Source organism: Tachysurus fulvidraco, chromosome 3 (genome assembly GCF_022655615.1).
Source record: "Tachysurus fulvidraco isolate hzauxx_2018 chromosome 3, HZAU_PFXX_2.0, whole genome shotgun sequence".
NCBI lineage: Eukaryota > Metazoa > Chordata > Actinopteri > Siluriformes > Bagridae > Tachysurus > Tachysurus fulvidraco.
The window spans coordinates 21,700,578-21,722,690 of record NC_062520.1 but is presented as its reverse complement, the minus strand read 5'-3'; the positions used below and the strand labels follow the sequence as shown (position 1 = coordinate 21,722,690).

The 22,113-nt window shown below is 38.2% G+C and overlaps 1 protein-coding gene across 1 annotated transcript; it reads right to left on the bottom strand.

Annotated features, from left to right (window-relative positions):
• Positions 1-223: 223 nt before the first annotated feature.
• rxrbb (retinoid x receptor, beta b) lies at positions 224-11,857 on the bottom strand. The gene is made up of 11 exons (XM_027148980.2): positions 11,657-11,857; positions 10,553-10,748; positions 10,242-10,383; positions 9,674-9,853; positions 8,956-9,113; positions 7,594-7,723; positions 7,201-7,297; positions 4,025-4,066; positions 3,709-3,800; positions 2,983-3,088; positions 224-2,064 (listed from the first exon to the last, which is right to left on the bottom strand). Exons 2-11 carry the CDS (start codon positions 10,697-10,699, stop codon positions 1,926-1,928), a joined length of 1,233 nt encoding a protein of 410 aa, XP_027004781.1. The 5' UTR covers positions 10,700-10,748; positions 11,657-11,857; the 3' UTR covers positions 224-1,925.
• Between the last annotated feature and the right edge of the window lie 10,256 nt (positions 11,858-22,113).

Genomic DNA, 22,113 nt, shown 5'->3' with positions numbered 1-22,113 from the left:
TATTTAGTCTATTTGCTGTCATGTATAGATGGAAGTGTTGAGGTTTTGGAAGCCTGGAGCAGCTCAGCCTTAATCTAATGCATGTTTAAGGTAAAACAGTCTAATGATGAGCTGAGAGCGTTTGATGAATTAGGTGCAATACGTTTAGTACTCTTGCTCTACCACTATAGTCAATCGGACATTATTTTCCTTAGAGTCAGAGACAGACTGAACACCACACGAGTCCCGATGTCACCAGCTTTTATTTAGGGTCGTGTCCATATGGTTCATTTGCAGTGCCATCAAGCTCCTTTAAATTGAGCTTTAGCGATGGAGAACCTGATGGAGGATCATTACAATCATCATTGTATGACAAATTTAGTGCAATGACAGACACAAACATGTCTAATGCAGTAAGGATGGTGGTTGTACAGGACCATACAAAACAACCCGAAGGTGTAGTAAACATTTTTGCCAATAGGGAACTTGCATTTCAAAGTCTCTGTGGTCTTCGTCCCCAAAGCAAAGCAAAGATCTTACAAAAAACCAGCAAGATTACAAATCTAATTGAAATCTGAGAAAACACATATCACTAAGAAAAGAGCAAAGACAGTCAGAAAACCGGGATTCACAGGAAATACAGTGCAAACTAAGGTCTTTTTTGTATTTTAGATGTACAAAGCAACTAAAAGCAATGATAAAATTATTGGAATATAAATGAACATGAATTTCTGCTCTTTTGTTGCACTCATCTTTTACTGTCCCTGAACAAATGTTTGCACAGTACTAGAAATTGACATCTGACAAGTTTTGACTCAGAAATGAGATTAGACACATTTGCATTTTAAATTTAGTATTGCTCACGTTCAGCTTTGTTAGAATAGAACCGTTTCCTGCCTACAACTTTCTATGTGCGTTTTCAGGGATGTAACATTTTTTTTTTTAAAGCACCAAAGCATACACACAAATATGACCCCTTTTGGTCAAATATTTGATATTTGAACTGGTATAGTGCAGTTTACATAAGGAATCATAACTCAAGTTACAAGGTTACGTGATATGTGATAAAACATGCGTCTACTACGAAAAGAATAACAGAGAAAATGCAATGTCACAAGCAGTTTACTGACTTCAGCCTGGAACACTGCAGTCATAAAGCAATGCATGGCTAATTTAGTGAACTTACTATCCTAGTTATTTTTTCAGTTTTCACCAAAAATGCAAACCGAAATGAAAGAAAAAGAAAAAAAAAGAAATTAAAACAGTACAACGTATCAAGCTTGTATAAGATCAGTCAAGCACCCATGATCTATATCTATGAGCACATGGTAAGACCTCGCTTCACTGGAATAAACTCCAAAATATTTTGACGAACATTATTCTGCAAATTGCACATCATAATGAGCTTTTCTCCAGACTTTTGTACATTTTAATTGCATACATGTTTGGCCAGGCTAGCTTAACCGGGAGAGCGATGTCAGCTTATAGATTTTTAAAACAGTTTTTCTTAACTGTTCTATCAGTTGTTCGTATCGCCAGTCCTTTAAGGTCTGAGCTGAATAAATTAGTCCCTTAAGGAATAAAAGAAACCACACTGACGAGATGATGGAGAAGCACACTTACAGACAAATAAAGCTCAACATCCACAAGATTAAAAGCCTTAAATGGTTCTATCAAAATGTAAATCCCATGTAAGCAAGGAAGGGAACTGAAGGTTCCAATCTTGAAAGAAAAAAAAAATCCACAACAATTCAAGACTCACTGAAATATAGCACCAACATACTCTAAGTTCATGGCAAGTCTTGTGTTTTTAGACTCTGTTTTGCACTTACAAAGAGACAAACATAAACAAGTGTATCTTGGACTGGAGGCTGGCCAATTGCTCAAGTTCCCCTGAGATTGAAAAGTGCAGTCACAGTGATCTCCCAGCCTCCCTTAGGGCAAAGCTAGTGAGGAGCCTCCAGCATCTCCATCAGGAACGTCTCAATGGGCGTGTTTCCGATCAGTTTGAAGAAAAAAAGGTGCTCCAGACACTTAAGCCCAATGGAGCGCAGAGCAGGCAGCCTGAGGAGGAGCTTAGCAAATCTAATTGAGGAAAGAGAAAGGGAGATGAAGTAAAAAAAAAATGCCTGCCATCTCAGGTCTGCTATTATTTAATACATGATCAGGCAACATTGAGTAACAGTTTGACATACAACCAAATAGAGAAGAGACATCAAATTGCTGAGAGCTTTTAAAGCCTAATTCTCAAGAACACACCACAGGCTTGAAATTCGCAGCCATTCGATTTATGTGGTGGAAGATGTTTCAGCTCAAGCCAGATAACAAAATCTGTCATCCACCAGCTTTAGGATATATAAAATTACACAATGTTTTGGTAAACATTTTTGTAACTTTTATTGTTTTGTCCATAGATACAAGAGAATATTGACCATCTCTGCTTGTGTATCTGTATTCATAGGGATTAGAACAAAAGGCACAGATGTAACACACACAAAAAAGAATGAGATTTTGCAAATTTGACAAAAGTTCAAATGCAAAGCAGTAAAGAGTGATGTGTTTCACCATCAGCTAATCAACATTTTACAACATAAACAGCAAATACTAGATTCATGATCCAGGAGCATTGAATCGTCATTACAAGAAAGTGGTGAGTAAAATGCAATGCACACCAGTATCTACCATTCTGCTGATTCTTGTTCAATTCAAATGAAAAGAATTTTTGAACAAACCGTAGTAACCAATGATAACTGTCTGACAAATGACATTTAAATATGCAAAAAAAAACGTAATAATATATTAGGAATCAATTGGAATAATAAAATATTAGGAATTGATTGATTTCTTTAAACTGCATCACATATGTCTGAATCTGCATGTGCGTGTCCCAGCGGGTTTTTTGTAATACACTAATACCAGCTTAAGGGATGGTATGGAGTAAACACTGCTTACACTGCAAAAGATTGCAACAAGTAGAGATGTGGAGAAAAAGAATTAGCATACCTCCCCTGCTGTTCGGGGTATTTCTGCCTGCAGTAAGCCTCTAAGGATGCATACACTCTCTCTCGCAAGAGTTCCACCTCACTTGTGTTGCTCAGACCTTTGGCATCTAAACAATAATACAGAGGATTATAAGCTTCAAGTGGCAATTTTTTTCATCAGCCAATACATTGAAACATTTGCAGTACAGATCAGGTTGAGATGAACAATGTGACATTTTGTATATACAGTACGTGTGTGACAGACAGAATTGCCTTAAATGGACTTAATGTCAATATAAAGGGTTTAAAAGAAGCAGGGAATTTCTATGGATCCTTTTAACTATCCTTTCCATCCTATTACCTTCTGACTACACATTGAGAGGTGAATCAACCAGTCAAGCAAGCAAAATAAACTGGAGGAAATGCATTCGATATAATATGGTAATAATACAGATCTCACACTTAGTAGGTGGTGTTGTGAGCACTTGGCCCTCAGCCCGACGTCAACACTATTCCCTAACAGACCTGAATTCTTTCCAAATATACAAGTGTGTTGTGTGTCATGTGTGTTGATTCACCACATGCATTCATGAGATTAATCGGTCTGATTCTTCACCATCTATATTACATAAATGGAGCTTAGAATTACAACACATTCCTACCAAAGTCAAAAGAGAATGCTGACTGGATGTCGCAAATCAGATAGTTCTCCCAAAACCCTGTAATCAGTAAGATCTGATAACTGCACCTGGGTTAAAGAGGATGATGGCTCGCAGACATCCAAGCTCAGTCTTGTCCATCTGCATATCTCGCATTTTATTTACCAACTCCGTGAGCACTCTACGGTGGGAAATGGAGAAGAGAGAATGATACGAGATAAAAAAAACAACAACTTAATAAATTCCTATTCCAGCATTATTCACTTTGTGAGATTTCTCCGATTTAAACCACTATAACTCGGCTGAGCTTATAAAAATATCACTGTGGTGACTGGCTGAACTACATCTTACAAGTCATTAGCATCATTTAATAATCTGAAGTCAGAAGTGAGGAGGCTGAAGTACCTGTCAAATATGGCCCCCACCTCTGGGCTGCGTGTACTTTCCCTGTGGAGATATAAACAGGTGTAAAGAGAAATTAAAATTAGTAGCAGTGCTGAGTGAGTGAGTGGGATAAAGAGAGTGGGGCAGGGGGAAGAGAGAAAGAGAAAAAAGATGGAGCAACTTTATAACATCTAGAAACACCATCAGAAAAAAGTATTCATCTCACAGCCCTTCAGCACAGTTTAAATAGTCTGGAATTTAAAAGGTTTGTTCAAATAAGAATAGGGGAAAGTCAAAGTCGCTGGCTCATCAATAATGTAACTCAATCCATTGCTTACAGTGTATTAAGGAGGAGTAAATTTCAAGCAAAGTCAAAGCCAGTTTAATTGTGCTTGTTAAGGATTACCAGTTACTCACACTCCATCTGTTACTCGTTACTCACACTTGAAACAAACCAAAGTCGCCGTGGACGAGATGCTTGTTAGCGTAGTTGGGTTTTACACAGAACATGTCAATTCTATTTGTACTGGAATGTGCCTGATTTTTTACATACATAGAACACACAAAAGTGCGTGTGGAAGGTTTCAAGAGTTAAAGAGCAGCTCCAAATCAGCTCCGTCCGTATCTTCATTGATTTAACTCCATTCACGATGCAAACAGCACCATACTCCATACACCAGTGGATTCATTAAATAGAGTAAATATCTGTTTGCCGACGTAACATACTTTCTGCCGCAACAACACAATAAACACAGCTTTCATAGAGGTGAGAATCCCGGTAAACTGCTCTAACCTTCGTTATCTCTGCCATTGCTCTCTTAAGCTTCTCTAGCGCCTAAGTCATCCTGCATCCGGTTTTGCCAGAGCGGACCAACATACAGTGGGGCTCAAAAGTTTGGGCACCCCAGGTAAAAATTTGTATGTGCATAAAGAAGCCAAGAAAAGATGGAAAAATCTCCAAAAGGCATCAAATTACAGATTAAACATTATCATTTGTTAAAAAAAAAATTAAAAAAAAAGTTAGATTTTATTTCCATCATTTACACTTTCAAAATAACAGAAAACAAAAAAATGGCGTCTGCAAAAGTTTGGGCACCCTGCAGAGTTTATAGCATGCACCACCCCTCTTTGGAAAGCTGAGACCTGACAGTGTCATGGATTGTTCTCAATCATCATCTGGAAAGACCAGGTGATGTCAACCTTAAAGGTTTTAAATGCCCAGACTCATCTGACCTTACTCCAACAATCAGCACCATGGGTTCTTTTAAGCAGTTGTCTAGAAAACTGAAACTCAAAATAGTTGATGCTCACAAAGCAGGAGAAGGCTATAAGAAGATAGCAAAGCGTTTTCAGATGCCAATATCCTCTGTTCGGAATGTAATTAAGAAATGGCAGTCATCAGCAACAGTGGAAGTTAAAGCAAGATCTGGAAGACCAAGAAAAATATCAGACAGAACAGCTCGCAGGATTGTGAGAAAAGCAAGTCAAAACCCACGTCTGACTGCACGATCCCTCCAGAAAGATCTGACAGACACTGGAGTTGTGGTACACCATTCCACTATAAAAGAGATACTTGTACAAATATCGTCTTCATGGAAGAGTCATCAGAAGAAAACCTTTTCTACGCCCTTACCACAAAAATCAGCGTTTGAAGTTTACAAATGAACATATAGACAAGCCTGATGCATTTTGGAAACAAGTTCTGTGGACCAATGAGGTTAAAATAGAACTTTTTGGCCGGAATTAGCAAAGGTACGTTTGGAGAAGAAAGGGCACATAATTTCATGAAAAGAACCTATGTCCAACTGTTAAGCATGGGGGTGGGTCAATCATGCTTTGGGGTTGTATTGCAGCCAGTGGCACAGGGAACATTTCACGAGTAGAAGGAAAAATGGATTCAATAAAATTTCAACAAATTTTGGACGCTAATTTGATGCCATCTGTGAAGAAGCTGAAGTTATAGAGGATGGCTTCTACAAATGGATAATGATCCTAAACACACCTCAAAATCCACAGTGGATTACATCAAGAGGCATAAGGTTTTGTCATGGCCTTCACAATCTCCTGACCTCAACATAATTGAAAATCTTTGGATAGACCTTAAAAGAGCAGTGCATGACAGACAGCCCAGAAATCTCAAACTGGAAGACTTTTGTACGGAAGTATGGGCAAAGATACCTCAAACAAGAATTGAAAGACTCTGGGCTGGCTACAAAAAGCATTTACAAGCTGTGACTTGCCAAAGGTGGCAGTACAAGGTATTAACTCTGCAGGGTGCCCAAACTTTTGCAGATGCCATTTTTTGTTTTCTGTTATTTTGAAAGTGTAAATAATGGAAATAAAATCTAACTTTTTTTGACAAATTATAAGAATGTTTAATCTGTAATTTGATGCCCGTTGGAGATCTTTTCCTGGCTTCTTTATGCACATTAATACAAATTGTTACCTGGGGTGCCCAAACTTTCGAGCCCCACTGTAGACGCCATCTTTGTTGCGGCCGCTCTTGCCAATAATTTGCGTCCTTTTAAACTGCGGCATATTTTAGAACATAAACACAAATCTGCTTCAAGATACAATTTAATTTGTGCTTATGAAAGTGCACTGTCACAACACGATCCCCAACACTAGCCAAGCTTGCACTGAAAGTCTTAAGTACTATCCACGTCTGCACTGAGCTCTACTTTAAATCAGAAATTGAAAATATTTGGATGCAACTGTCGCTAACTTAAGCTATATGCTGGCTATATACAACAAATCGCCAAAGAACATAATGTAAATGAATCGCTGCTGCAAAAGTAGCTGGTGTAGGTCTCTTTAGGAAACTTCACACAGCTAGGAGCTGGCATGGTAACACAAATACAACACAGACCTTTCCTCCATTAGTACATTATATTTTAATAATGTTATAGCTCTAAATTATTGAACAATTAATGTTCAGCATTAGAATTCAGATAAACATGCATTGGTTCATTTGATTTTCTTCTTGTACTGTAGATAAAGAGGTTTGCAGTTAGTTTTTGAAGACATACAGCACCTGAACAACAGGTACTAACACCTGGAAACTCAGTGATAGAAATGATGATAGAAATTTATAAATTTGTATCTATTTGTAAGATTCATAAAAACAATGCATTTATGTGGCCTTAGAAATGAATGACTAAGCTGCTTAACAATATGGAGCTGAAGTGAAAGGTCACCTGTCTCGGAGCATGTGCAAGCCTGTAGTCAGCAGAAGTCCATCCTCCACCCCAATGGAGCGGTGAGAAAGTGAGGCAATAAGCAGTTCGTTCCACCCTGAAACACAAATGCGTTAAGGAGGAAAAGTTTTAAAAGCCCAGGAGTGGGTAAAATAACTGTAAATGTTGTTAATGCTGAGGTTTATATTCTAACAAAAATAGCATTTCCGTCTCATCAGAATAAAGTTTAAATTAAAAAATAAAGTAGGATAATCACTAGTGGCACAATTATTTACAGATGCAGCATATCTTGCCTCCTTGAGTAAGAGGCCTGACTTACAAGTTAGTGTGTGAAAATATGTACTGTATGTGTAGGAGAGTAGTTTGTACATGCTAAAATGTGGACTCTTTTACCTGCACGTAGCAGAATGACCTGGTCTTCCAGAGGCAGCTCACAGAAGTGTGGGATACGCTTGGCCCACTCCACCAGGCCAAATAGCTGTTTATCTGCTGCCTGACAGATGTTAGTCACTGGGTCGATGCCCTAAAGGACAGGAAGGGGAAAGTTAAATGGGTGGTTTTTCTTAGAAACTTTATACTGTGATGATCGTGAAAGGGATATCACTTGATTATCTCTTGAAAAGTCAGGTGAAAATGCTCTGCTACTTTACTTGCAATATAATCAAATCAGTGCATCATGAAAGGAAGAGACAAACAAAAGGATAGAAAAACCATAACCAATAATATTTGAATATACATGTATGTTTTTATATTATGACTAAAAGCTGTTTGAAAATATATATTGTTGATTTGTGCCCATTTTGTATCCTAGATGAACCACAATAGCCTAAATAACATTGCCTTAATTCAAAGAAGGGCAACAAATCATCTTTCATTGATACATGATAGTTTCCTCCCATGATACATGATCAGTTTTAGAAATAAGCTTAATTACAGTGAATAACTTGATTTATCTCCAGTCATTTTAAGTTTTCAGGATTTTTTTTTGCCTCTGATGCCATTTAGTTTGCTTCTCAATGCAAACATACTTACCACAGAACTATAAAACAGTATTTACATTTCATAATCTCTACTGTTCATTCATAACTGAGTTTTTAAATATCTAGTTGGTTTGACTTTCACAGATTTTCACAGACTGGAGTTTCCCGAGTCAATAACTCCAGAGCTAAACACCGTTACTACACAAAACGTGGTTGTAGATGCCTCTCTACATTACTACGATAGAAAAGAGGTGTTATTTGTGTAGTAACAGCATTTAGCTCAGGCGTTTTTGACTCGGGAAACTCCAGTCTGTGAATATGTGGCCAACTTCCTGCTCCTTCTGTTCTCTCCAGTGCTGGAAAGCTGATCCTATATTAAGACCGGTCCAACGTCTTGCCTTATCGTAAGCCTTTCTTCGCTTTCTCTCTTTGTTTTTATCCTCCATGTCAATGCTAAAACCGCTTTCTGCTAATGTCACACATGCGCACTGAACACTCTCTCCGCCGCATATTGACAAGCCCCGACCCTTTCTGCTCATTGGCTATATGATTGTTTTGATTTTTGTTTATTATCGGCCCGACTCACGTTTTCTGAAGCATTTCTCAAAAATCGGAAACCCTGCCTTTAAAAGGAACCAATGAATAAAGCAATCCTTCAATACTTGACATTGTCAACTTCAGTCAACTTAACTGGACCTAATTTGTTATGGCCCACTACAAGGTGTTGGACCGTTCTCTCTAAAGCGCACTATTAAAAACAGTAACAAACACTCACAGCACCAGTAGAGCTGCTTGCAGTGTGTAATTCTGTCTTGTTATCCACAGCTGTCTCAGCTTCCATGATCTTCTCCACAGGCATCTCCTCATTGGCTGCAGTATTGCAGTCGTAATCTCCATCACGTTCCCTATTTCTCTGCCGCTCTTCCTGAACAGCTGTGAAGTGCAAGCAATGAAGATTTCCATAAACCAAGTGTCTATTTACCAGACCCAAAAATCAAAGCTCCCCTTACTGTTTTCAACCTACACCATACTTTGTGACAATTTTGTCTTGTTTTCATTTGCTGAAAAAAAAAATTATAATAATAAAAAAAATATTTTTTTTCTTGTACATTTTGATCAGGAGGGTGAATTACTTAATATATAAAATATTTAATAGCATTTAATAATACTCAATTCCTTAAATAAACATACAACAAACAGTCCCATTATATGCATTAGCAGCATATACATTTCAGAAGTGGGTTTTTTCTTTTTCTTTTTCACAGTAAAGCCGCAAAACTAGCAGCACTGGTCAGTTTATTAATGTTATCCAGGAAACATTTGTTTTCACACAGCAAATGCTGAAGTGGTACAATGCCATGTACTTAACAACACTTTATCTGATGCTTAAGGTCAAGCTTGATTAAGGCCTTAAAAAACAAACCATATTAAGAACAAGCAAAAAAAAATTATTTGTATGAAAAGACGATGAAAGCATGACTGAAAATACACACCCTCTCTCTTCATGCCCATGGCTAGGCATTTCTGGTAACGGCAGTACTGGCATCGGTTGCGCTGGCGCTTGTCCACAAGACACTCTTTGCTGTCTCTACAGATGTAGCTCAGGTCCTTCCTCACTGTACGCTTAAAGAAGCCTTTACAGCCCTCACAGCTGTACACCCCATAGTGCTTCCCTGAACGATGAAGCAGAAAAGCAGAAATTAGCCAGCAAATAAGTGCAGCATTACTTTTTCTGTGCATTTTGTTTTGCCGTTCATCCTGGGTCAGTCCTGGATCAACATTAAAAGTCCAGTACAAATATCTTAAACAAAAACGGATGTAACAGCAAACGTTTCTAAGCAATGTATAGTTCAGGTACTAATATATAAACCACCCCACATTCCACACCAGTAAGTAATCCAGCACTGAGGAAACAATTGTAAAGCCTTTGTAAAAAAATAAATAAATAAATAAATAAAAAAATAAAAAATAAATAAAAAAAAAAGAAAGAAAGAAATTAAGAAAGAAAGAAAGAAAGAAAGAAAGAAAGAAAGAAAAAGTGTGTCCTTCCCAAGTACTAACCGGAGGAGCGATCCCCACAGATGGAACAGAGTCTTTTTTGGGACAGCATTGGCCCAGTGCCTCCTGGAGACTTCAGAACAAAGGATGGCTTCACATCATCAGAGCTGCTGACAGTATGCAGCTCAGACATTGAGGAATTAATCTAAAAATGGAAGAACGGGGAAAAAAATAAAAGCATGGTTGGGATAAACGTTATGTGGCATATTTAAGGAAAGAGTTAACTTGTCTCCTGTGACTCCAGTGTGGACTAAGGACACTATTAGTCCAGTGAAAGAAACAAATTCATTTCTCAGCAAATGACTGTAGCCCACCTGTGGGTTGCTGATGGGTCCGTAACCCACCGAAGGGGTAAATGGCACACCTGGCGAGCCAGTGGACGAACTGATGACAGAAAGGGGGGAGTCCAGGGAACTAACAGGGCTACTGACGGCCGAGGTGGTGGGCACCAACGAGTTCATAGATGCAAGCCAATCTGGCCAATTTAGAGGAGACTATTGGTCTTCACTCCTAAAGAGGGAGAAAAAAAGTGCAACTGACAAACACGATATATTTCATTACATACGTTTTCAAAATGCAGACCTTGATGTTTTTCTACTTCAATTTAACAGCTGGTTTAACCGCCATGACCTGGATGCTAGGATTACAGATCCTTAAGCGCCACACTGATCGCTAGCTACTGAGCCACAGCTACCTGCGCACTGGACTACACTTTCCTCACAGACTTTAGATACAGTGTTAGCCGAGTATTACGGATAGAAAACCATCAAATTTGTTTACCCACCTTATAATGATTAAAAAAAAGTCGCTCTAAATCTAAAATTCCACAACTGTCGGCATTCACATACAGTACACAAAACCTTTCGAGATAACTAACTACATGCGAGATGAAGGGGAGAGTATGAATGTCAACAAAAATGGCCGACGAGGCCTGCGCGTCCAAACAGCGCCCAGAGCTAGCTTGCTATGCTTAAGAGTGTTTTTGTATCTTCTGCGGTCCTTTGGTCAGGCGTGTTTACCACCCAAGTAAAAAAAAAAATAAAAAAAAATTGAGGAAAGCCAAAGGCAGCTTTTGCGCATCTATTTTTGTGTAGCTAATATAATTGGCACGTTACCTCAAAGAGCAGACAACTAGCTAGCCCCAGAGAGCAGAAAGCTAGCTGGCTAATTCACCCAATTACAAATAGACGCTACGAAGCACAATGCACCAGTTATGTGCATATATTATCCTTCTTCGTTTGCTATTTTAATCCAACGACTATAGAGGGTAAGTAAAAAAAATAGATAAATACATAAAAACGAACTGTATTTATCAAATACAAACGCCAACAAGAGTCGCAAACTCCTTAGCAACCAAGCTCTGCGTGTATGCTAGCTAGAGAACCTACCAAACAAGCTTAGCACAACTATTTACTTACCTGTTAAGTTATACAAACATCTGCATTTGCCTTCTGGCTGAAAACCGCATAAAGGCGCTCCGTGATCCGCTACAGAATTGAAATGATCTATAAATCATTTACAGTTAAAATATTTATTTTACCAAACACGCAATATGAAGAGAATGTTTTGCATCCGGGCAAAAGCACCTCGCTAGTCAGCCTCCTAGTGGATAGAGAGCGCATTGTCTTTGATAACAAGCCTCAAACAATAAAACGATTCTCTCCACACGCTCATTACAAAAAGAAAAATCAAGGAGAAGCATTTCAAGCTTCTTTGTTTGCAAGTAACTGATCAAAATGGTGAATAAAACAAAACTGAATAGCAAGACAAAACACACTTTCCTAAAGATTGGTCTATTTAGCTAGCTAGCTATGTTACTGCTATGTTGTTACATTACTCGTAACACAAAACATAAGAAAAAATATTGTCTCTACATCATACTTAATATTGTAAATAAGCCATAATTAACAGTGTTGAATAATAGTAAAGTAATAAACTATGGAAGCAGTCAGTTAGTCAGAAGTACATGTTAGTTAATTTGTATATAGCATAGAAAGTTATTTGTCACTGGGGTTATAATCTTTGTCAAACTAATGTAAATGAAGTTGAAAGGCATTTTAGCAACCGTCTACCGAAGAACAATGTGAGAGAATCCAAAAGTATTTATTTGATATAAATGACATTAAATTAATGTAAATACAAATAATATTTACATTTACACTACTTATACTATTTATATTCCCTTCTGAGTCTGGTTCCTCTCAAGGCTTCTTCCTCATGTACTCTCAGGGAGTTTTTCCTTGCCACCGTCACCTCCGGCTTGCTCATCGGGGACAGAGATAGATATATTGTGTTTTAAATTTAAAATTTTAAATAATATTTTTAAATTAATTTTAAACTTTAATTGTATATATTCATTTATTTATTTGTCTCCTTATTTTTTTCTTATTATTATTATTCTATATTTTTTTGTTTTCTCTCTCTTCTGTTTCCATACTTCTGTAAAGCTGCTTTGAGACAATGGGAATTGTTAAAAGCGCTATACAAATAAATTGAATTTGAATTTTGAATTTGATATTTTGTTTACAATAACACTAGTAATATTGACCTGTTAATCAGAAAGGCCTTTATTCTTTTATTCTCTAAACAGAACAAATCTTTTAAAAAACTTGGACCAAGTTTCTGCTGAGTAAGGTACATAGATCATGAGCATTACAAAACCAGAATCAAGCAGAAAGCTGCAAAGACATTTATTTAAAAAGTATTTTATATTACTGACTGATTACTCTACTATTAGTGTGAGTCAAATAGAAAGCTTGTGTGCAGTCTTACGATGGGTTTGCTTCTCTGTGAAAAATGCTGTTTTATTTTTGTAACTTACCCAAACAGTATATTCTTCTATTTATTACATAGTGAGACATGATACCAGAACTATTCTTATTTTTTATAGGGGTAGAAATCTTCTTCAGACAAAAGGATAAAATTGGGTGATAGAATATATTTACAATAGCAAATGTCAGCTCATATTTACTGATTGTGGTATAGTACTGTAGTATATAATACTATATATAGTATAGTTAGTATTGAGCTTTTGACAGTGTTTGTAACACATAGCTGGTCAGTGTAGATTGGATTGATAAAGGACTGCCAGGCAGGATCAAAGTGTAATCGTTCCAAACATTTCTATTTCTAAAAGACAAGACTAGATGAGTAAAAGTTATGACAGAGTGCATAAATACATTAGATGTTAAATATAAAATGTAGGTGAGAATCAATAATCATAAAGTGCAGAGTTTTTATATTTTCTACCCTGTACTGTAGCAGTGATTCTAAATAAATGCAAGCACATTTCTCATTGTCTACAATCGTATCGTTTGAAACCACAGTCAATAAATTACAAAGCCAGAACTTGAACAAAACCCTGCATGTGTCAGCAATTCTTTCTCATTCCAAATCCTCAAAGAATTATTCATTCATTATTCATTCATTTGTTTCTTGAACTATTGTACTATTTACTGATTGATTATTATAAATTTTCTTTTTACATTTATCAGAATGGATTAACAGAATATCCAACATGGATTACTGTCTCAGTACAGAGAGTTTACAATGCTGGAGTCCATCCTTTTCTTTGTGTAAGAATCCAAAGCCTACAGAACTTGGCCAAATTTGTCTCTAGACAAACTTATATACACAATAGCTGCTTAGGAAATATCATTTCAGCTGTTTCAACCTTTTATAGTTTTAAACAGTGTAATATTAAAAAATATCCAATCTGGCCATGGGGTCACAGTCCAGTGACTTCTGTGCTGGTCCCAAGCCCGGATAAATAGAGAGGGTTGCATCAGGAAGGGCATCTGGTGTAAAACATTGCCAAATCTAACCATGCGAATCGTCAGTACGAATTTCATACCAGAACGGTCGAGGCCCGGGTTAACAATGACCGCCATTGGCGCCGTTGACATACAGGGTGCCAGTGGAAATTGGGCTACTGTTGGTCGAATAAGTAAGAAAGTTGGTCGAGGAAAGGTAAGAGTGTACAGTAGGACTGAGAATAGGAACTCTGAATGTTGGTACTATGACAGGGAAAAGTAGAGAGCTGGCTGATATGATGGAGAGAAGGAAGGTGTATATACTGTGTGTACAGGAGACCAAGTGGAAGGGTAGCAAGGCTCGTAGTATAGGAGCAGGATTCAAGCTGTTTTATTATGGTGTGGATAGTAAGAGAAATGGGGTAGGTGTGGTCCTGAAGGAGGAGTTTGTGAGGAATGTTCTGGAGGTGAAGAGAGTGTCAGACAGGGTGATGAGTCTGAAGTTAGAGATTGAAGGGGTGATGTTAAATGTTGTCAGTGGTTATGCCCTGCAGGTAGGTTGTGAGTTAGAGGAGAAAGAGAGATTCTGGTGTGAATTAGATGAGGTGATGGAGAGTATTCCCACGGGTGAGAGAGTGGTGATAAGAGCGGATTTTAATGGACATGTTGGTGAGTGGAACACAGGTGATGAGGAGGTGATGGGCAAGTTTGGAGTTAAGGAAAGGAACCTTGAAGGACAGGTGGTAGTGGACTCTGCTAAGAGGATGGACATGGCTGTGGTTAACACTTAGTTTCAGAAGAGAGAGGAACACAGAGTGACTTACAAGAGTGGAGGTAGGAGAACACAGGTAGACTACATCCTTTGTAGAAGAGGCAATCTGAAAGAGATTGGTGACTGTAAAGTGGCACTGGGAGAGAGTGTAGCCAGACAGCATAGGATGGTGGTGTGTAGGTTGACTCTGATGGTCTGTAAGAGGAAGAGGTCAAAGATAGAGAAGAAACCTAAGTGGTGGAAGCTGAAAAAGGAGGAATGTTGTGAGAAATTTAGACAGAAGTTGAGGCAGGATCTGGGTGGTCAGGTAGTGCTGCCAGATGACTGGGAAACTACAGCAGAAGTGATCAGGGAGAAAGGTGCTGGGTGTGTCATCTGGAAGGAGGAAAGGAGATAAGGAGACTTGGTGGTGGAATGAGGAATTTCAGGACAGTATCCAGAGGAAGAGATTAGCCAAGAAGAAGTGGGACATGGACAAGACTGAAGAGAATAGACAGAAATACAAGGAGTTACAGCGCAGAGAGAAGAGGGAGGTGTCTAAGGCCAAGCAGATGGCATATGACAAGTTGTACACTAGGTTAGACACTATAGAAGGAGAGAAGGACTTGTACAGGTTAGCTAGGCAGAGGGATCGAGATGGGAAGGATGTGCAGCAAGTTAGAATTATTAAGGATAGAGATGGAAGGGTGCTCACAAGTGAGGAGAGTGTACAGAGGAGATAGAAGGAATACTTTGAGGAGCTGATGACTGAGGAAAATGAGAGGGAAAAAAAGAGTAGAAGGGGTGAACTCTGTGGAACAGGAAGTAGATAAGATTAGAAAGGATGAAGTTAGGAAGGTTTTGAAGAGGATGAAGAGTGGAAAGGCAGTTGGTCCTGACGGCATCCCGGTAGAGGTCTGGAAGTGTCTAGGAGAGGCAGCAGTGGAATGTTTAACTAGTTTGTTCAACAGGGTTTTAGAAAGTGAGAGGATGCCTGAGGAATGGAGAAGGAGTGTGTTAGTGCCAATCTTTAAGAATAAGGGTGATTTGCAGAGTTGCAGCAACTATAGGGGGATAAAGTTGATGAGCCATACAATGAAGCTGTGGGAAAGAGTAGTGGAAGCTAGGTTAAGGAAGGTGGTGGAAATTTGTGAGCAGCAGTATGGCTTCATGCCCAGAAAGAGCACAACAGATGCAATTTTTGCTCTGAGAATGTTGATGGAGAAGTATAGGGATGGTCAGAGGGAGTTGCACTGTGTGTTTGTAGACTTGGAGAAAGCGTATGACAGGGTGCCAAGAGAAGAACTGTGGTATTGTATGAGGAAGTCAGGAGTAGTAGAGAAGTATGTTAGAGTGGGGCAGGACATGTATGAGAGGAGCAGGACAGTGGTGAGGTGTGCCATAGGTCAGACAGCGGAGTTCAAAGTGGAGGTGGGACTGCATCAGGGATCGGCTCTGAGCCCGTTCCTGTTTGCTATAGTGATGGACCAGTTGTCAGAGGAGGTAAGACAGGAGTCTCCTTGGACAATGATGTTTGCAGATGACATTGTGATCTGTAGTGAGAGCAGGGAGCAGGTGGAGGAAAACCTGGAGAGGTGGAGGTTTGTGCTGGAGAGAAGAGGAATGAAAGTCAGTCATAGTAAGACTGAGTAAATGTGTGTGAATGAAAGGGAGGGAAGTGGAACAGTAAGGTTACAGGGTGAAGAGGTAAAGAAGGTACAGGAGTTTAAGTACTTGGGGTCAACAGTCCAGAGTAATGGAGAGAGTGGGAAAGACGTAAAGAAGCGAGTGCAGGCAGGTTGGAGTGGGTGGAGAAGGGTGTCAGGAGTTCTGTGTGATAAGAAAATATCAGCAAGAATCAAGGGGAAGGTGTACAGGACAGTGGTGAGACCGGCCATGCTGTATGGTTTAGAGACAGTGTCACTGAAGAAGAACTGAAGATGTTGAGGTTCTCTTTGGGAGTGACAAGATTAGACAGGATTAGGAACGAGTACATCAGTGGGACAGCCCATGTTGGATGTTTGGGAGACAAAGTTAGGGAGGCCAGATTAAGATGGTTTGGACATGTTCAGAGTAGGGAGAGTGAGTATATTGGTAGGAGAATGTTGGACATGGAGCTGCCAGGCAGGAGGCAAAGAGGAAGGGCAAAGAGGAGGTATATGGATGTAATTAATGAGGATTTTAAGCTAGTGGGTGCAAGTGTTGAGGATGCAGAAGATAGGGATACAGTAGGTGGAGAGAGATGATTCGCTGTGGCGACCCCTGAAGGGAAAATCCGAAAGAAGAAGAAGAATATTAAAAAATATCCAAAGTATACTTTCAGGCACATGAAGTTACTAAAATGCATCTCCTCAATCTCTTTATCAGTCTAACTTGGAAATTTCAAACCAATCATGTATGACCTGAAACTTTTACAATATAACAATTGGTTTTAAATATTAAGAAAACTAAATATATGCTGTTTACTCGCTCTCGAAACAAACTTGTGATTCCACCCATTTTAACTTTGGAAGGGGACTGTGTAGAAACTGTAAATACCTATAAATACCTGGGCATATAGCTTGATGAAAGGTTGGGTTTTAATATTCATATTGAAAATCTTTCAAAAAAGCTCAGACCCAAATTAGGGTTTCTTTTTCGTTTAAAGAAATGTCTTCCTTTTGAAGCAAAAAAGAGAATTATCCAAAGTTGTTTTTTTCTGTGCTGGACTATGGTGATGTGATTTATATGCATGGTAATTTATCTTCACTAAAAAAAATTAGATTGTATATACCATGCTGCAATACGATTTGTGACTAATGCTCCTACACGTACCCACCATGTTCTTGTTTTACTTAATATTTGTGTATTTTGTTGGTTCTGAGTGCTGGACAGGACTTTTTTTGTGTTGTTTGTTTTGAAGTGTTTTTGTGTGGAACTTTGTGTGCTACCATTTTGGCCAAGACTCCCTGGTAGAAGAGATTTTTTTATCCCTCTATGGGATATTTCCTGGTAAAATAAAGGATAAATAAATAAAAAAATAAAATAAAATAAACAGTACATCTTAATAAATATACACTTTGCTAGTGGAACACAAAAACAAATTATGTACTATCCAAAATTTCTTAACTTACATGTTCCTATTACTACAGCTACCTTGTATACAATTTAGAATGTTCAATTCTCCACATCATCTGATATTTGCCACCTGTGAAGGTTGGAGCCTAATATGTGATTGTTTGATACTTGTGATTTCGGCAAAATGTATCTTTTAACACCCACAGTAAAGCTCTGTTTGTCCTTTTGTACATACATTAGCTCACAGATGCCGATGATTGGCATAGGGTCGTAGTCACTGACATGGAAGATAGTCTAGTCCATACCTCTTAAGCAGAGAACAGACAGGTTTGCTCTTTTGGCTCACTCTCATGGTTGGCTATGCCATCAGCATGATTTAAACTTGAAATCGGCCAATGGTAGAGTGAATATTTTTGTCCTGCACCACAGTCGAACCAGAACACAGACGTTCAAGGTTTCAAATTTGCTGCTTCTGACCAGCACCTTATATAGAGATGCAATATTCATTTGGCATTCACATTTTTTCTCTAAATCTGAATACACTTGGACAACATAGTGACAATCACATTTTTCATTTATCAGGCCAGCACAAAGTCAAGCAGCTCTCTGTCCCTTTCATGGAAATTACTCAGCTGGTTCCATGCTTAATGCTTAATGGTTAGCCTCACAAAGAACAACTCACCTACTGTACTGAGACTACAACTCTACTACTCAAGAACATTATTTAGAGATGTTCCACTCCAAGAATTCTGCACTGTTCCTGTCTGTGCATCACCCTGAAGTTTCTCCAGGTTCTTCAAGGTTAGAATTTCCCCCTATCAGTGGTGTGAGTATGGCAGTCATCTTTAAACACATTTCTAGGTATTCCTTTGGCTTTATATTAAACAAATTAAGCATCGGGTCTAAATTTCATGTAAAACTGTTGTGACAGTATTTAGGTTTCTGCATAATAGGATACCATTTCAATTCTTAAAGCAACAATTAGATATTTGATGATACCATTGAATTTGCTTTACTTTGATAAAATACAATTTGACCTCGTAGTCTCTAATCAAGTTTCTTCAGGATCTGCAGGAGACTTAATTAACTTAATTGTGAATTATGATGAACTATTTAAAGTTAAAACCTATGTAAGTATCGAATCACTTTACTAGCCTATTTACCCTTCCATCTGAAGGACATATTTACACACCAGTTTCTTTACACACTGTCTGTCTTTCCTTTTCTATAACAATTTATTTATAATAAAGTATTATTGATAATATACATTTTTTTTTGCTTAAATTCATTTCAATCAGTGCATTTTAAATCAATGCATCATCCCAATTGCCCTTGTAAGTTTACCACAATATCAACATATGTTTTTAGGTTCATATTTATTTACACAGGCATCTTAAATGTATATCATGTGTATATACTGATTAGTTGATAAGTGTTGTTTTGTTGTTTAAATAGACCTGATCATAAACATATTAATAACATAACAGATTTAATAAAACCTTACTAAACCAAGGCTGTTTCTACAGCCTTCAAAGCTATTACATAACTTTTACACCAACTCATGTTTATTCAGTCTTAAAAATGTTCTCATTGGGGATGTTTCTGTGTGAGAGTGCATATGGACATTCTCATAGAAATGCACTTGCTGTTAAACAATGCAGAGCCTTTTGAGGAACATATGGGAAAGGAAATTTGCAGCCAAATGGGCCGTGGCTCTAACTGACACAATTTGCATATTGACATTGTCCCCCATTTGCTCCTTTGGCTGTCTCCCCTTGACCTCCAGGGAGTAACCCCCAAAACCACAATCCAGTCTCCACCTGCCTGACCTCACCTTCACACCACTCCGAGTGAGCATGGGAGGCTCCTGTGATCAGCTCCCATGTTTAACTCCTATATTCAGCTCCCATGTTCAACTCCCATGTTCAGCTCCAACGTTCAGCTCTTATGTTCAGAACCGAACCACATCATATTCATTATAAAAAAATTAACAGAGATAATAACTGGAAGCTATTATATAGCTTTGAAATGAAACATGGAAGGTGAAACTTGTCATGCGTTGCCATGGAAATGTTTCCAGATTTTCTTTTTGCACTTATTATTCACCCTGCCAGGAACGTTGCCTGGTCCGTAGCATCCTGACTAGGTTTTACAGAGGGACCATTGAGAGCATTCTGAGCAGCTGCATCACTGTCTGTCTTGCATCACTGTCTGCCCCTGCCGCGGATAGTGAGGAGAGCTGAGAAGATCACTGGAGTCTCTCTTCCCTCTATAATGGACATTTACACCACATGCTGCAACCGCAGAGCCAACAGCACTGTGGATGATCCCACACACCCCTCACACACACTCTTCACCCTCCTGCCGTCTGGAAAAAGGTACCACAGCATCCGGGCCCTCACAACCAGACTGTGTAACAGATTCTTTCCACAAGCTATCAGACTCCTCAATAAGTAAACTGAACTGTACTGAGCACAATACACACACACATGACCTACTCAAAATACACACTCTTCCAATATACATCCTACACCACATGTCTACAGCATCATCATATTAAACTGTTTACATGCTGTTTTACACACTGTTTTTGCTCTTTGCACATGCTGTCTTTCACATTTCAGTCGATTGCTGTTTTGCACAATACTTTACAATACCTCATGTAACTGCTGCTATAATACTAATGTGTTCATTCCAGTATTTCTGCACACACAATATCGATTGAACATACAGTTATTTACACTGGTCGGTGCTGTTTTTGTGTATTGTCTTCTGTGTAACATCTTCTACTGTTTGTTTGTCTTTTGTCCTGCACTTTCTTTTTGTATTTTGTCTTGCAGTGTTTGCACCAGGTTGCACAGAGGCACTTAATGTGGATAGGACTACTTATTTAAGCTCTGTCTTAGTTTTATGTAGCACCATAATCCCGGAGAAACGTTATCTCACTCATTTGTGTACTGCAACAGCTATATATGGTTGAAATGACAATAAAAGCTTCTTGACTTTTTGACTATAAGAACAGCATCAATATAACAATGATAATATCGAGAGAACTTTATTTGCATCATTAAGAGAAAATAAAGTCATGATCACAACGAAAACAAGAAAAGGAATAAATATAATAATGCATCTGGCCTCTTAGGACTTCTGTACAATAAGAGTTGCGCAAGTTTCATGAAGTATTTTGCACAGTTTCCCAGAAAATACATACATAAGCATTGTTACAATTGTAGATCAAACTTATAATGTTTCTAATGATTTAATAATTTTTAATTCTAATGATTTAATAATTTTGGTGTATGATTTTAAATAATCTAGAGTAATAAATGTTAATGAATAAGTATTGTAAAGAATCAAATCAATCAAATCTTTTGTTTAAATGTTAATAATTTCATAAAATATTTGAAACCTGCAATGCAGTGGAGACTTGGAAAGGTGGACACTTTAAAAGGCTTATTATTAAATGTTTTTTTTATTATTGTTATCAACCTAGATAAAAAGTCCTGTTGTAGTAAGGTTCAGCAAGCATGTTACTATAAAGCATCATTTGGGCAATATATACATTTAAAATATCAAGACACTTAAACGCGATCATGTATATAGTATATTTTATAGTGTACTGTTTATTTATTTATTTAATTCTCATTAATTCTCTAATTTCAGGAGGGTTCAAATGTAAATATCCTAATTGCTGACTGAGCAATTTTTTTGTATTTAATACAATGACAATAAATGATCTTACCTTACCTTGTTTTAACTTTTATGAAAAGTGAAATGTAAATGACTTTCATCAGAACAATGTGACTACAGCATTTTAACAACCAAGGATCAGTATGAGACTTCCAAATGAGACACCCCACCATTTTAGCTGTGGATTATGTAGATTATCAGTTTTCACAAAGAAAGATCAGTGTGTCTTTTGCAGGACCACCCTGCTTACTTCATGTTGGAGTCTCGGAGGTGAAAACATATTTTAAGTCTAATTCTGAGATCATTTTTGTTGGATGTTCTAGTGTTAGCTCCATTTCAGCTCATACATCTTCTAGCAGTTAATATATAGTGACTCTGGTGTTTGAAATGCTATTTGAGCCTTTGTGCAGGCAAAAAGAATAGCCATGTCCTTGCGCATGGACCATTAGACATGTGCAGGTCTTCAATGTTGTAGCGTTTGTCAGCCAAACAACCTGGACAGTGGAGATTTTGGGTGAACGGTCATCTCCACCCTTTTGTCACAGCCCAGTTCAATGTTAATGCGCTGTTGAGGCCACTAACTCACTGATGGTGTCCTCCCCCATGCTCCTTTCTCAGCCTCGGC